Genomic DNA, 15,361 nt, shown 5'->3' on the forward strand with positions numbered 1-15,361 from the left:
CCACTCTGTGCTGGGGGCGGGCCAAGTGACAAATCCCACCCACGGACCATTAAAGTGTCAACTTGACCCCCACCACCGGGGGGCAGTCTTGACAAGCCAAGTGACGGCTCCTCATTGGCTCCACTTGCTAGTTAAGGACAGTTCCCTAATGTTTCAGGTTATAACTTTATTTCTGAAATGCAAATCTAGTCTTGATACTTCGAATCATGATTATTACTGCTCAATGTGCGCTCTATCCTGATATTGTATGTTACGATTGTATGTGTTACTAGTTACTATAATGTTATATCAATTACATCAATGATGTAACTAAGAATGCATGTATTTTTGATATGTTTGTCTTTCGACAGTACAGCGCCATCTTGTTTGTAAGGGCGAATTGTCTTCTCGCACTTCCGATTTTCGGCACACGGTGGCAGCAGATATCAAGCTATTTTGATAGCAAGTGACATTCAAATAAAATGACTGTTCTTTTTATTAATAAAGAGGGAAATAAAAGCTATAAAAGTGAAAATCGTTTCACTCAAACCCATCACTATTATTTTTTTCAAGATCTTCATTTCTCATCTGTTTAAACACACAAAAACAACACAAGTGTAGAAAACAATACTGCAACATCCCTTGGAAGGAATCTGATAATACGTAAAAAGAACAGTTCATTGCTATGTTTTCAAGTATTCTTATTTCTTTTCCATCCATCCATCCATTATCCAACCTGCATTTCCCCCCAGATTATTTTAATGTCGTCTTGAACATGTGACCGTGTGATAAAAGCCAATGACGTCGGAAAATCATCGCGATCGAGAGACGTTTAGATAAAGTAGACACACACACACCCCTGTGAATGCATTCATTCATCGTCAAGTCCATGGTCAAATCGTCAAATACCTCTTAAGTGACGAACAAAAAAAACTCTTCACCTTTCAGGTAAACTGCTTTCTTTTTGTCCACTGCACGGAATTGTATGTTGATCATTTCATTGCTCTTATACTTTGGAAGGCTTGTCAAGTTAGGCATGCAAAAACAACTACACTTGTCTAATAGACTTGAATAGGACTTTAATGTTGCCAATTGATAATATTTTATATTATTGTTATGTTGAGCACTTTGGTTCAAAGGTGGAGGCCACAGTTTGGGATAGCCGCATGAGTTACCTCTTTCAAGTGTGATGCAACATGCAGCCCTCCGTTCCTTGATACAGTAAGTTCAAGAAAAAAAAGATGGCTAAATCCTGATTGACACTTTTAGTGTGACAAATTGAACATCTTATTATTTTTCATGCGTCCCTTTAAATTGCCATTGCGTAAGCGTACAGTTAATATAATGACAAATGTCAAAACATCAACGACACTCCTCTTTATAGTGGATTGTCAACGATGAAAGATTTGGAGCTACAAGTATCTTTACAATCTACAGTATAGCTTGGCACTTTTTAAGCAAACTTGTAAATGTAATGTTGGCTTTTAACTAAAAGCTAGTAAACAGGCTTACTCTGTATTTTCCACTTTGAAAGAAATGGCAAACAATCTGGAGAGGTCAGTCAGTATATGATCCATCCACAATTCCATTCTCACCAAAACAATGATTTTTTGGGGGGGGTCAAAGCAAGAAAATGTCATGTAACAAAAATATAAGGACAAATATTTTTTGAAACACTAGAATTATGTAAGTTCCGTTTGGACCAAGCAATGAATTATTTTATAATGAGAAAAAAAGTACAAATGTATGAATTGAAGCATGGTGTCTTAGCATTTTCACACTCACACCTATGGGTACTTTGGAGTGCCCAGTCGGCCTAATGAATGAACATTTGATGAGCTAATCTTGAGTAATACAGTCTATATCAGGGGTCACCAACCTTTTTGAAGTTGGGAGCTACTTCAAGGGCACCGAATAATGCAAAGGGCGACCACTTTGATAATACACTTCTGAAATAACAAAGTTACACAGTGTACCTTTAATTTGATATTTTTATTAATGATATTCTATGTGAAGACACTGAACATTAATGTTAGTGGGAAGCCTGGCATTGCATGCTCTTCACCAGTGTACTGTAAACTATTTTTAGAACTGGCCTATGGCCGACTGATGTGGTCGCTGCGGGCGACTGATGTGGTCGCCGCGGGCGACCTGGTGCCCGCGGGCACCGGGTTGGTGACCCCTGGTCTATATGATGTCATTTGATTACCCTTGTTCAGTTTAATATTTGATTCAAGACATCTGAAATTAGCAGACAATAATGCATTGTGATCGGTGCAGCATAGAGACTGTCCCCAGCGGAGCATCTAGTGACTTCATGTCAATGACTGAGAGTAACCTCAGCCAATGGCACGTCAGCGGTCGCTGCAGCCTACAGCAGCCCAGCACGTGCACATGCGCAGATTCCATCCGGCCGTCACGTCACGTGATGCTGTGGTGTGCTGTGGTGGCTGGATGTCTTCTCTCAAAGCAATTGGCTGAGAGTGATCTTGCTATGGAAAGACGTCATCAGATGAGATCAGTAAAACATTGCTTTCTTCTAATCTGCTTGGTGTGCAGCTACAGTGCATCAACAGTTGGATGGCAGCTACCTGAAAGCAAGGAAATAATGAGATCACCCAAGGCTCATTCAGATCAGCATGTTCACAATGGTTATGAGTGTCACCCATGATCATCAGTCCAAGTACATGATTTTTGGTGCAATATGTGAATATGAAATCTGTCATGATTCAATTTGAAGATCAGAAGTGAGCCAAATATTGCCGGTTATCTGATTTTCGACTTCCAATTTGCCCGACCAATCGCTTCACCTGTTTGTTCTCAGGAAAACAACAACAACCCGTTGAAGGATTGGCATGGTAATTAGACCGGTATTGCGGTTGGAAAAGCTCTTGTGTCGTGTCGGTCGGGTCCACTGCACTTTTGAAGAACTCGGTTACCTATTTTCCGTAGACATTTTCCCGAAATTTGGGATATTGTCTTCAAACAACAACAACAGGTAAACTGGCATTCATATACCTGATCTTGTTCCTATGATTGCTCATAATTTGAACGCCAAAACTGTATTAGTGTATGTAGTCTTTGTTTTGCTTTTCACTCGTTTCCGTCTCTGCCAATCAAAAGCATTGTTTCAGCCAAAAAGGAAAAAAAATGTTTTTCATTCGACCGAGAGGCATCTTATGTTAGTGACCGATTATTTACCGTATGCTACTATTTCATTGAACAGAAATGCATAGAATGTAATGCAAAATCAGTAGCAGATTAATCTCATTCATATATTATAACACAAATGAAGATGTTTTTTTATGGTTGTAGAACATGAGAATTCAGAGCTGTGTAAAATAAAAATGACCCACAGTAACCTTAGCCAGCATGACTGCAGCTTGTTGTTAGGGGGATGGATTTCATAGTATCGTTGACGCGTCCCTCCGTGCCTGATTTATTTGGCTCGCATGACCTTTTTTGGAAGCCGAGGCTTGTGGCGTGAGCATTTTCCTCCTATCAGATTGCGGGGGGAGTGCGTAGAAGGAAGCCTGGCTGGCAGGGTGGGGTTTTTTTTCTGGGGGGAGGGACCAACCAAGCCGGGCTGCTGTTTGAAAATGAATGATCGGCTGCTTGTCTTGTAGTCTAGAAACCCAAGGAGATTTTAGAATAGAATATTTTACAGTTGAAGGAGCTTTATTGTACAGCAAAATTTCAACCAGGCCGAAAATTGATTTCCAGAAATGCAATGTGAGTATTTGTATTCATTGTGCAGTGTTAATTGAATGGATTTCTCATCTCTTTAAGCTTTCATTTGCATGCCTTTTTTTCCTCATTTTGTTTTCGATAGCACAATCATCTTATTTCCTCTGATGAGAATGTGCGCAGGCAGCCTTGTTGCTGAATACTCACCATCAATGTTTGACTCCATCTTAATATGTGAATAAGGTGATGACTTTGTTGTCTAGTGCAGCAACCAGGCACTTGTTGTCATTAGGAGGGTATCAAGGGGATGGTGTGTTTCGAGTCGCCATCATCTCTTATGAATGTAGAATAGATGGGAAAAGGCCGTAGTGTGGTCGCTCATGCACCAAGCGAGGATGCTGAGGGTGTTGTCTCGTCATAAACTGCTGATCTGGGCGCTTGCCGAGAGCCAACAGCTGGTAAACGCTGTAAATAAGGTTCATCAATGGAATCGCATTTCTTCTCTCGGTGTTCATTTCTAGGACAACAAAAACAGCCTAGAAGATCTGGTCGAAAATTTGGACAGAGAGAGACGTCTCTTGGAAGAGCTGTGGTTTGATCTCGAATCTTTCATATTTGATAGGACGGAATTTTACGGTAATATCAGTGTTGGATCTGAGCGGAAAACAGCTGGGGTTGGGACCGGCCGGCTCAAGGAGCATTTCGGGTTTAGTACATGTCACTCCACCAACCATTAGGAGGATCGAACAGCTGTGTCGAACCATGACTGCTCTAATTTTAAAATCTGCTCTTGATTGCTCCATTGCAGTTGGAATGGTCTCCGTTGAAGAATTTGGGTTTTTTGAAAAGTTCTGCTTTGCGTAGCATGGGAACAGTATCATAACTCTTGACTCATATCTCATCTAAAATGTCCACAAGGTCATCTGACGGATTGGCTGTGATGTGACTGATGCAGAATTACCGTGTGATGCTATTGTTGGGTAAGGGGAAAAAAAATATGAGGTAAAGCCACCGCAGCTTTATCCAGAATCAGTGGACCATTATGCAAGGTTTGACACTGGTGTCAGAGATGTCAGAATAACCTCGGCTGCTTCTGAAACACCCAGGTGCCCGTCTTGCGTGTACTAAAGTCACACGTCGTGCAATTAGAGCAGGGAAGCAAGGTTGCAACACCGTGTGGCCACAGACCACGTCTACTCTACACCCGCCACATGCATTGAATCATTTGATTGTGAGCAGACAGTCATGTCAACTGAGCTTGAGTTGGTTTACCTCTTGCAGTGACCGTGTGTGAGCCCGGTGCCATGTCGGAGGTCGGAGTGCTTCAGCAGTCGGACTCTGTTGCCTTGAGCGAGTCTAGCTGTGATTCAGGGAAAAACGGAGCAGCCCTTGATCATGTTTTGGATACAGCCAAGTACGTACACCACACAACGTAATACAATGAGAAGTTGTTGTCGTTTAATGCTGGATGACTGCCAGGAAACAGCATATATGTATGGAGTCTGTTTTTATGCGAGGATCCGGTTTCTGCCTCTGGTCTTGGTGAAGAATGTGGCAGCCCAGCTCGGGATTTCACCCTTTTGTTTGACGTGTTTTTCCTGTTCCTCAGTGAGTCCTTAGAGGAAGAACCCACGGTGGAGAAAGAAGAAGAGACAGCGGCCCCCGATGCTGTCACCGGTAAGCCGGAGGTCTCCAATGAACACGCCTCGAACACACAAACAGGTGATACAGGACACACACACAGTGCTAGTGCTGATAAGAACACTGTTTACATTTGCTTCCCCCTTATCATTGGAATGTTTGCATGAGCAATATGGCTGCTTCACCATCACAGTAAGAGATGTGTGTGACGGACGGCTTCATGTTTGGTGATCTCACCTTGCAATTGCTCTCATTTCCCGGAGGAAGTGACCTCTGCTTCCTGTCCTTAGTCATCCTTTCCAGCATTTGTACTGAAGGGGAAAGTGAAACGAATTGATTGTTCTCTCTTTTGGATTTGTAGTTATTTTACAAATAATCAAGGATCCAATTGAGCCTGGGACAAAATGGATGGGCATTTGTTGAGTGGAGCAGGGTTAAACATTAATTTGCTTGTTCCTGCTGTTGCAGCCAACAATGAGCAGCCGTTGGAGGCCATAAATGTGCTAGCAGCAAAATGACAGCAATATAGTGAGCGAGCATTGCCAGCTTATTCCGTGTTCTTAAGAAGCACGAGATCATGGATTGAGATGTTCCTTTTGCAATGAAGGATATATTTATTGATTGATTGATTAAGGAGCTGTTGCCAAGCAATTGCGACCTGTCCTGGTGGTTTTTTCCTTTTAGCAATTCTCACTTCAATGCACCAGAATATTTCGTTCTTAATAGTTCTCATATATTCTCTATGTCCTCCAGTAAATGGCCAGCGCCCAGGCTCTCTGTCAGTGTCAGCAGCACCGGCACCAGCACCAGCACCGGGGTCCAACCTGTGGACATGTCAAGCTGATGGCGAAGTGAAGCTCCGCATGGAAGATTCTGGCCTAGCAGCGGAGACCCCTTTGACGGTCCATCAGCTCTTCACAACAGCTGTGAAGAATTTTGGCAACTATACCGCTGTGAGCTGGAAAGAAGGCGAGCAGAAGAAGAGCTTGAACTACAAGCAATACTACGAGACCTGTCGCACAGCAGCCAAGAGCTTCCTTAAGGTACGTAATTCGAGACACTGACCAATATTGCTGAGTCATTGAGTCGGGCCCTTCTGGGGATGCATGAACAAATCCGTTTTTTTTTTATGAGGTCTTTCGCTTTCGTCACTGGATTTTGACGCTCAAACTATGAAGGTTTCCTTGGTTATGCTGTGGATGATTCGATGATCTTTTCAGTCTCCGCCTGATTTGTTTCTTAAAAATAATTCCTTGCTGAATCCAGGCTAGCATTTAGACACATTAGTCTCAAGCACACCGCACATTTATTCAGTCTGGCATCTTCATGTCATGTGGTGGTGGTGGTGGACTTGAAAAGGCAAGTCGATGTGGGAACTTAACCCAGCAGTTCAGCCCAAAGGCATCTGACTGAACCGCAAGCCACACGGTGTGGAAGCGTTACACTTGAATTAGCGTCGCATAAACACGTGATTCGACAGAAATATACGTTTGCTGCTCAAGTGGCATTGGAATCTTCGGCGTCGAGTTGCACACTTTACACACTGTGACATCAAGCCTCGTTTGCTTCATTGTAGTATTTATGTTGACATCTAAAACATGATGGAAAAAGACAGTTTGTCTTCCTGCGCTTCGAACAAATCACGCTACACCATCTGCGCCACAACTTTGACCTACTTTTAGCTGGTCTTATGACTAGTTTACGTTCAAGAAATTGTCAAGTGCGCCCGCCATATAAGAGAATGGCCAAAGTCCCAATGGCACTTAAGATCACCTGGTTTATGAAAGCAGAGGCCAAAATGTCAATCCAGATTGCAATATTGACTCGATATATTTGTCTCTCTCCATACAGCTTGGGTTGCAGCGTTACCATGGCGTATGTATCCTAGGCTTCAACTCTGTCGAGTGGTTCATCGCTGACATCGGAGCCATTTTGGCAGGGTGAGTTGTTTATGCAGATCACAAAAGGGACAACCACCCTTAGTTACTCAATGACATTGGCATCAAGACGCAAAAGAAGCTTAAGGCTGAAGCCCCGCTTCCTCCAGCTGTGTTATGGTGAAACACGAGGAGTTCCACTCTGTTACCCAAACCCCCGCAGCAAAAGAAGAGCATGGCATTGATTGAGAAAGGCCAAATGTGCTGATTACTAACCACCATATGAATTGAAATATCACAGAAGGCTAAACTATTTTATTCAAGCAAACCGTGCTAACGTCACACAGGAGGACGTGAGCCAGTGAATTGTCCCACTATGACGCAGATGTGCACGTATTCAAATTCCAAATGTAAATGTGTGTGTGTTGCAGTGGCTTTGCTGTGGGCATCTACGCAACCAACTCGCCAGAAGCATGCCAGTATGTGGCCGAGAACTGCAAGGCTAATATCCTTGTGGTGGAGAACCACAAGCAGCTGCAGAAGATCCTTCAAGTGCAAGACAGTTTGCCACATCTGAAAGCCATTGTCCAGTACAAGGGGAAACTGAAAGAGAAGAAAGCAAACCTGTACAGCGTAAGTGAACAAAGAGCAACGGCGTGTGTAGAAGCAGCAGTGCATCGAGCGGCATGGTCTTCTTCCCGCAGTGGTCCGAGTTCATGAAACTGGGATGTGACGTTTCTGACGTTTCGCTCGATGACATCATCGCCAAGCAGAAGCCTAATAAGTGCTGCACGCTCATTTACACCTCAGGAACCACCGGCCAGCCCAAAGGAGTCATGCTCAGCCATGATAATGTAAGCGCCTGATTCACATGTGCCCGAATTTTAAAAAGCGGAGCGCCCCAGGCTCTTCACATAGGACATCGTTTGTACGCATTGATTTTGAATGTCTCCTTAACCCTCAGCTGACATGGACGGCGCTCTCCACCGCTCGGCACGTGGGCCTGACGGATGCCACAGATTCCCAGGAGGTGGTGGTCAGTTACCTTCCCCTCAGCCACATCGCCGCCCAGATGGTGGACATCTGGCTCACCATGAGGGTGGGCGGGGTCACACATTTTGCTGACCCCGATGCACTTAAGGTCAGTCGTGTGGTTTATGATGATGACGCCACGATGATCTCTGGGTCTTGAAAAATCTGTCAAAACACATGCTTGAGTTGTGGTGCTGTCCGTTTGCAGGGCTCGTTGGTGAACACCATGAAGGAGGTGCGTCCCACGGCCTTCATGGGGGTGCCACGTGTCTGGGAGAAGATGCAAGAGAAGATGAAGGCCACTGGAGCAAAGTCGTCGGCTGTTCGCCGCAAAGTTGCTGCCTGGGCCAAAGACGTGGGTCTGCAGACCAATCTGTCCAAGATGAACGTGTAAGTAAATGCAGCGTTGCAGTTTTGGACTTTTTACTAATCCCTTTGGAAGAGCTGTTTGAAGATGCCTTTTCTCTTGAAGAACCAGAGCAGCGGAACACACACCGTTGAGTTACCAAATAGCCAAGAAGCTGGTGTTCAAGAAGGTGCGCAAGGCTCTGGGTCTGGACCGCTGCCACAGGTGCTACACGGGTGCCGCCCCTATTACCCGGGACACGCTGGAGTTCTTCCTCAGCCTGGACATTCCATTGTACGAGCTGTACGGCATGAGCGAGTCCACCGGACCGCACACCATCTCCCTCCCAGATGCCTTTAGGATCACCAGGTATTTGCCGTATGCTTTCACGCAAGGGTGTCCAACTCTGGATCCGTGGGCCGGTTCTGACCCTCGGGCCTTAAGGCAAGTGTCCCAATTTTTTTCTCGTTTTTGTTGCCCTCTAGCTGTGGCAAGGAGATCCCTGGGTGCAAGACAAAGTTGCACAACCCAGACCAAGATGGGAGCGGCGAAGTCTGCTTCTGGGGTCGCCACGTCTTCATGGGTTACCTCAACATGGACAACAAGACTGAGGAAGCTCTGGATTCGGAGGGCTGGCTGCATTCCGGCGACTTGGGCAAACGCGACAGCAATGGATTCCTCTTCATCACCGGTCGAATTAAAGGTGCGCTTGTTTGCTTGTGGAGCACACGGATATGGGAGAAAGCTTTTTACTTCTTTGAACGGGAGCGCCGTGGCTTCTTTAAATAGTTTTCTCAACAATGTCATTTCAGAGTTAATCATCACAGCAGGGGGAGAGAACATCCCTCCTGTGCCAAGCGAGGACGCAGTCAAGGAAACCCTGCCGCTGATTAGCAATGCCATGCTGATAGGAGACAAGAGAAAGTTTCTGTCCATGCTCCTCACCATTAAGGTATGACAAAACAATGTATTGCGTAAGCTTCACAGTCAACACGCGGTTCTCTTTTGGTCTGGCAGATAACACTTTGATTTTGATCTCAAATCTCATTTTCGATCTGTCAAAGGCTGTATGACGACACTGCCATCTTGTGGCTGATTGCAACACCACATGACGTGACCAAGGAAACAAATGTTAGACGAGGATCCAGTTTGGATTCTTGTTTTTGTTTAGATTCCTATCAGAGCAAGATGAGCAGGAAGTACTTGGAGAATATATTTGAAGTTTAAAAGTGCAATCTTTAAAACCACTTCTAGTAAAGATGACTTTTTACCTACTGACAAACGTTAAGGTACAGACAACACAGAGACGCTCAACAGTTTCACGCTAGAGACTTTTAAAATAGGACCACTTTTTTGGGTTCTTCATTAAAATAACCGTGATTTCCCCTTCAGTGCCAGCTTAACGCTGACGGCGCCCCATTGGACGAGCTCGCTCCAGAGGCCGTGGAGATCTGCAGGAAACTGGGAAGTCAAGCAACGTGCGTCTCCGAACTGGCGGGCGGCCGCGATCGCGCCGTAAACGCTGCCATCCAGGACGGCATCAACCGGGTGAATGAGAAAGCCATCTCCAACGCTCAGCGGATCCAAAAGTGGCACATTCTCCCGCAAGACTTCTCCATCACTGGAGGAGAGCTGGGTAAGTAGTGGCCATCTCAATAACACGCTGTTCTCCGGAACATGCCTACTGGCTCGGTTAATGACTCGCCACCCAAAATGAATTGACGGACATGATGGTCTATTCCTTTTCTGCAGGTCCCACCATGAAGCTGAAGCGGCCGGTGGTGTCCAAAATGTACCAAGAGCAGATTGACAACTTTTACAAGGAAGTGACATCTCCGACAACCCCCGACAACCCGCTGCCTACCAAATAAGAGAAACGAGTTGCTCGACACGAGACTCGCTCTTTGTTCGAATATATCCATCTGCTTGTTTATCGTTTTTTCAAGTTCTGTTTTTATTGCCTTATTTTGGTTTACATTTGTGGACAAGAGAAAGCCATTGTAAATTCAATTAGCTTTGTTGTTGGTTTTTTTCAACTATTTATTTGTGTTGCATACGGATGTGAAGTAGCAGCAAAGAAAAGCTCGTTTGTGATGATGACCATTGATTGCACTGTCATACTTGAAAATCACAAAATTCCCCAAATAGCTTTGAGAAAAGTTTGATTCAACAGCGAATTTTCAGTTTGCTTGGGCCAAAGACTTGTCCATACAGCCATACATAACACGTAACAAAGTCAATACCCTCACAATATTTAGGAACACGTCTTGTAAACAAGCATTGCAGTCAAGTTAAGCGGTAAGCTAATGCTAGCGTTAGCGAGAAGCTAACGAATGCATTTAAGGCATTATTGTGTTCCCCAAGAATTACCTTCGATGCAATTCATCTGATAAAAGTGCTCAAAATACATCCGCAAGTGAAACCATAGAGCGCGAAGCGCTAAAATCAGCAAAAAGACTAATGCTAAGTATGCTAATGCTAGGAAAACGAGGGTATCATGGACACACAATAATGTGAACGTGAAATACAGGTTACTATTTTTGTGTCGTCTCAAGCTTACCGCTTTACTCTGTCCGTCGTTTCCACAGATTGAAGGAACTGAAGCCTCAATGAGACCAAGTCTTTCGGCAAATCCTTTTTTTGTGTAGATTAATGCATCCAACAAGGGAGAATTTCGATCTTGGGCATCCTTGAGTTGTTTGCACGACAAAAGTCTCTCCGGGCAATAAAGATGGCGGAATGGTGAAACCGTTTGGCCGCCCCCATTACTTTGTTTGGTAGACTGCCGTAATAGATGAAAAATACAAAATGGAGAGTAAGAAATATCCTCCAAACATATAAAAGTCCTGGAGACACGAAGTGCACAATAAAATGTATTTAAAAGCTAAAAAAAAAAAAGGATTTTCCATGATATGTATGTAATGAAATCCTTCATTTGTGGATCGGTTGAAAAGGAAGTAGTATCACATTTAAATTATGACGTTAAATCCAGATCGTATACTTTATATATTAAACCAAATCATCCAAATAGGTGAAGCTTTTTGGGCTGAGGTGACAGCTGGAGGCTCGCTCGTTCATTTGCACTGGTTGCGGCCTCCTTAACGTGTGTTCACTTGCTGTGCTCTTAAATGGTATTGGATTGTAAATATGCTTTTGCTTTCAACCTTCATGTGTTTGTTTAAGTGCAAGGAAAATGAAACAATGTTGGATTATATTCAACTGGTATAACTGAGTTCTTTATATCTAAACAGTTGGCACACTTTATGCAACTTGTGTCAAATACTATTATGATCCTCAAGCATTTAGTTTCCCAGAAAACAGTCTCTACTTGAAAACCGAAGTTGATGAAATCCAAAGAGCTGTAACATGGTTTGAAATGAAGAGAATATTCTCAGGCTTTGTAAGCACTCTTTTGATTGTTGTAACATGATGGCTTAGGGAACTGGCTCATGCAAACTAGCTGAAGTTCTGGGTTTACATGGTGTCATTTATTATTTCTACCATGTATTGTTTTGATGAAGGGATGTGAGTGAGTTTACCTTCTGTTAAATTACACTGGTTATATGCTGCCAGAATTTGTTCCTCAATTTAATGAAGGAGGCGTCCGTGTGTTCAACTGTAATTCAAAATAAGCACCAAGCTGTGACATTTCCTGGAAATTTGACTCAACTAACGATGCTCTTATTAGTAGGTATGTGGTTGGTGAGTCAGTTAGGCAGAAGGAAGCTCGTAAATGTCAATGACCAAACGGGAAATAATAAAGGTTGTCCATTCCAGTATCTTGTGTTTGTCTTATTTACAGATCCACACAGGAGGGAATACATTTTGTCCTAAATGTTTGTATGAACGTTGAAGGTGAATTCATCATTTGTATGACATTTAAACTCATTGCAATTTGAAGTGATCAAGCAGTGCAAAAATAACCCAACTTTTTTCTCTTTCCATTTCTGGCTGACAGGCATAACATTTGAATGCTTTGACAAGTATTGGTAAGCTAAGTACTACTAACTACTACACAAAATGATAGTTTTGTTGTACATGAACAGGAAGTCTCACATAAGAGGTTGTGTTCCAACTCGATGTAACAAAGGTCATTTTACGGTCAACGAGGCCATGTGAAATGTTTTAACGGGGATTCATTGATGGTGGTGCCTCCATCACAGCGCCGTGACATCATTCTATTGATCAGCCCTGAAACAATAAGGATCCTTCCCACCAGAAAATAATTTGCCCGATGGATGATCAGCACGTGATGGGCCCGACCTATTTCTGCGTGTCCTTTTCACCCCACACGCAGCTACATGAACTCCATATGAACCCCGTGACCGGGTCGGCCAATGACGAGACACCGTGACAGTACTTCATGACTTTATTATGATTTTCAAAATAAAAATAACATTAAAATAACATGTTTTGACGATGACAACAACTTGCATCATATGGCCACATGGTGGCATTTCAATGCCAAGTTTGTCTTTTACCAAATTGAGTTGCTCATGTGCCCTTCAGCTGGTTTGTTCTGTGTTGACCACATCTTGATGTTGCCACCAATTTTCTCACAACCCCCCAGTCAAAGAATTGAACCCTTATAAATACACATGCACCCTGTCCACAGCATTTTTTCTGCTCTTCCTTTAAAGATGCACACAGCAGATTATTGACCTCAGCTGTATCGTCCAAGTGTAAATGGCCAGCTCCCGCAGTCCCCTCCTTTCCTATGACGTGTTTGTGCCGAGCGAGCGCATCGGCTATGAAACCATACATCAAAGCACAGGAAAACCAAAATAAAAAAATTAAAAAAAGACATTTTTTGTTTTTAGCTTAACAGCTCCCTGAACAAAAGTGTGGCGTTCTCTCTGTGGTCCAGTTATTGTGACTGGAAGCAGACAGTGATTAAGTTGAGGTCATCCAGCAAACATCTGCAACACCTGCTTCTTGGTGCTCAGCTGTCATGAGATACACAAAAACATTACAGGGAACGTGCCAGGAAAAACAGTTCAGGCCAAAAAAAAGAAAAAGAGCTTCGAGAGGGCATGTTGGTTGGTGACGGCTAGTGACAAAATGTGCCCAAATTCAAGACAATTAAATTAACAAAAACAATTTGGCAAAAAACAATCAAATAATATCATATTGCATGTAAATATTGTATAAAATCCTTAAAAATACAATTTAGGTAACTATTTAAGTACTGAAGTCATCACAGCCAAAAGTGCAGAGGTCCATAAATAAAACGTAGACTGTGGGTAGACTGCGGGGCATTTCTTGGGTCAACATCCACTCCAATGACCCAGTTGGGTAAAAAGAGTAGCAGGTCAAACAGTCAAGAGTTCATGAACTCGGACGTCCACTCAGAAGAGGACGCCTGGCTGTCACACAAAGCAACTGGGAGTCGGTCGGTCGGTCGGTCGGGGTTTTGTTGACAGAGGCACAGGCGGGATGGGCCGGGGGGGGCGTTGAAGGGCTGTTTCAAAACAACAGCACTGCGCAGAGTGACGGCCCCTGCAACACGCCAGTATTAAAGCTACACAATAAATACACAAAAGGCAGAGCGGCAAAGGACGCATTCAGTTCAAGTGTGGACCTCGACCCCAGGCTGTTGCATGGCATTTCTCTCCATCTTGTGGAACTGTGTTGAAGCCTAGGCGGGAGCTTCATCAAGAAAGGCCATTGCCCTGTCGAATGTGAATGTAGTGCTTTGCTGCCATCTTGTGGCAACCACGTGCAACTACAAACCTGTTGTAAACATTGCTATTACTGTCATGGACTATGAAGTGAACTGGGTTAGGTTCCCTGTGACCCTGAGCACACTTTTTCAGCTTTCATTCACTTAACAATATCCATACTTGTACACGTGATTGGTGAAGAACTCTGCCAGTTGCGTGAAATTGGTTTTGGGTTGAGATAACTGGGCTCTTCAAAGACTGATTCTATTGCGAGTGGTCATCATGATTTGATATTTCACCTCAATTTTCCCCAGGAAGGGAGGTCACATACACAGCAGCCCAAATCAACAGTTTCTACAGCTAGTTCATATTACGTACCCCCCACATTCAACACAGAGCTAGTGGCAGAAAAGCAAAAACATAAACACCAGTTATAACATTGTACAGTTTCTACAGAGATGACGAGAGGAATGACTACAACTGCCTACAAGGACACCGAGGAAGAAAAAGAAGCCTTTAAGACAATACTGACGAATCAGGCAGCCTGATTAACACTTGGTTTCCCCCTTTTTCAAAGCGGTGGGGGCGGTGGTGGTGGGGGGGGATGGGGTGGGGGGATGCTGGGGAACACCCACTTCATGCTGCAGAAAGGCACTAGAGTGGGCTTGTTGCTGTTGGGCGTAGAAAAATAAAATTGATATACATTCATAGCTCACAGGTCATTTAACCGCAAATCTGGGAGTAGAAACACAAATGCATTTGTAGAAAAATAAAATATTAATAAAAAAAAAAACTAAAACAAAAAAAGGGGGCGGGGGCACATGGCCCCTACTTTTTCTTATTTTTGGATTCTGGGAGACGAGTATGGCTACTTTTATTAGTTTTACAAATCCACCAGTCGGCAATCCAAGAACGCACCGGCGACCAGCAGTGGAGCCCTTTGGTGCACGCTGGCATGAGAGGGAAGGAAGGAAGGAAGGAAGGAAGGAAGGAAGGAAGGAAGGAAGGAAGGAAGGAAGGAAGGAAGGAAGGAAGGAAGGAAGGAAGGAAGGAAGGAAGGAAGGAAGGAAGGAAGGAAGGAAGGAAGGAAGGAAGGAAGGATGCACTTGCAGCTTTGGGGGTGCTGGGAGGTGAAA

The 15,361-nt window shown here is 43.9% G+C and overlaps 1 protein-coding gene and 1 long non-coding RNA gene across 8 annotated transcripts; one reads left to right on the forward strand and one right to left on the reverse strand.

The window, feature by feature from the left end:
• Positions 1–2,190: 2,190 nt before the first annotated feature.
• Positions 2,191–11,255, reverse strand: LOC119121427. Of its 3 annotated transcripts, none has more exons than XR_005097677.1 (3): positions 4,908–5,025; positions 3,342–3,598; positions 2,191–2,471 (listed from the first exon to the last, which is right to left on the reverse strand). It is a non-coding gene; the product is annotated as an uncharacterized LOC119121427 (long non-coding RNA). The 3 variants fall into 3 exon arrangements; XR_005097676.1 differs by having other exon boundaries at positions 2,191–2,570; XR_005097678.1 differs by lacking the exon at positions 2,191–2,471 and adding an exon at positions 11,123–11,255 and having other exon boundaries at positions 3,289–3,598; positions 4,908–5,026.
• On the forward strand, positions 2,562–12,341 carry acsbg2 (acyl-CoA synthetase bubblegum family member 2). Of its 5 annotated transcripts, none has more exons than XM_037248943.1 (14): positions 2,562–2,977; positions 4,948–5,080; positions 5,276–5,388; positions 6,061–6,350; positions 7,159–7,247; positions 7,616–7,817; positions 7,889–8,038; positions 8,149–8,325; positions 8,425–8,606; positions 8,689–8,931; positions 9,048–9,265; positions 9,375–9,514; positions 9,955–10,198; positions 10,315–12,341. In XM_037248943.1, the coding sequence occupies exons 2-14, from the start codon at positions 4,971–4,973 to the stop codon at positions 10,431–10,433; spliced, it is 2,277 nt and encodes a 758-aa protein (XP_037104838.1). In that variant the 5' UTR covers positions 2,562–2,977; positions 4,948–4,970; the 3' UTR covers positions 10,434–12,341. The 5 variants fall into 5 exon arrangements, with proteins under 5 accessions (XP_037104838.1, XP_037104836.1, XP_037104834.1 ...); XM_037248941.1 differs by having other exon boundaries at positions 2,562–2,967; positions 4,937–5,080; XM_037248939.1 differs by lacking the exon at positions 2,562–2,977 and adding an exon at positions 3,537–3,711 and having other exon boundaries at positions 8,695–8,931.
• Positions 12,342–15,361: the final 3,020 nt, after the last annotated feature.

The sequence above is a fragment of the Syngnathus acus genome, chromosome 4, assembly GCF_901709675.1.
Source record: "Syngnathus acus chromosome 4, fSynAcu1.2, whole genome shotgun sequence".
Classification (NCBI taxonomy): Eukaryota; Metazoa; Chordata; class Actinopteri; order Syngnathiformes; family Syngnathidae; genus Syngnathus; species Syngnathus acus.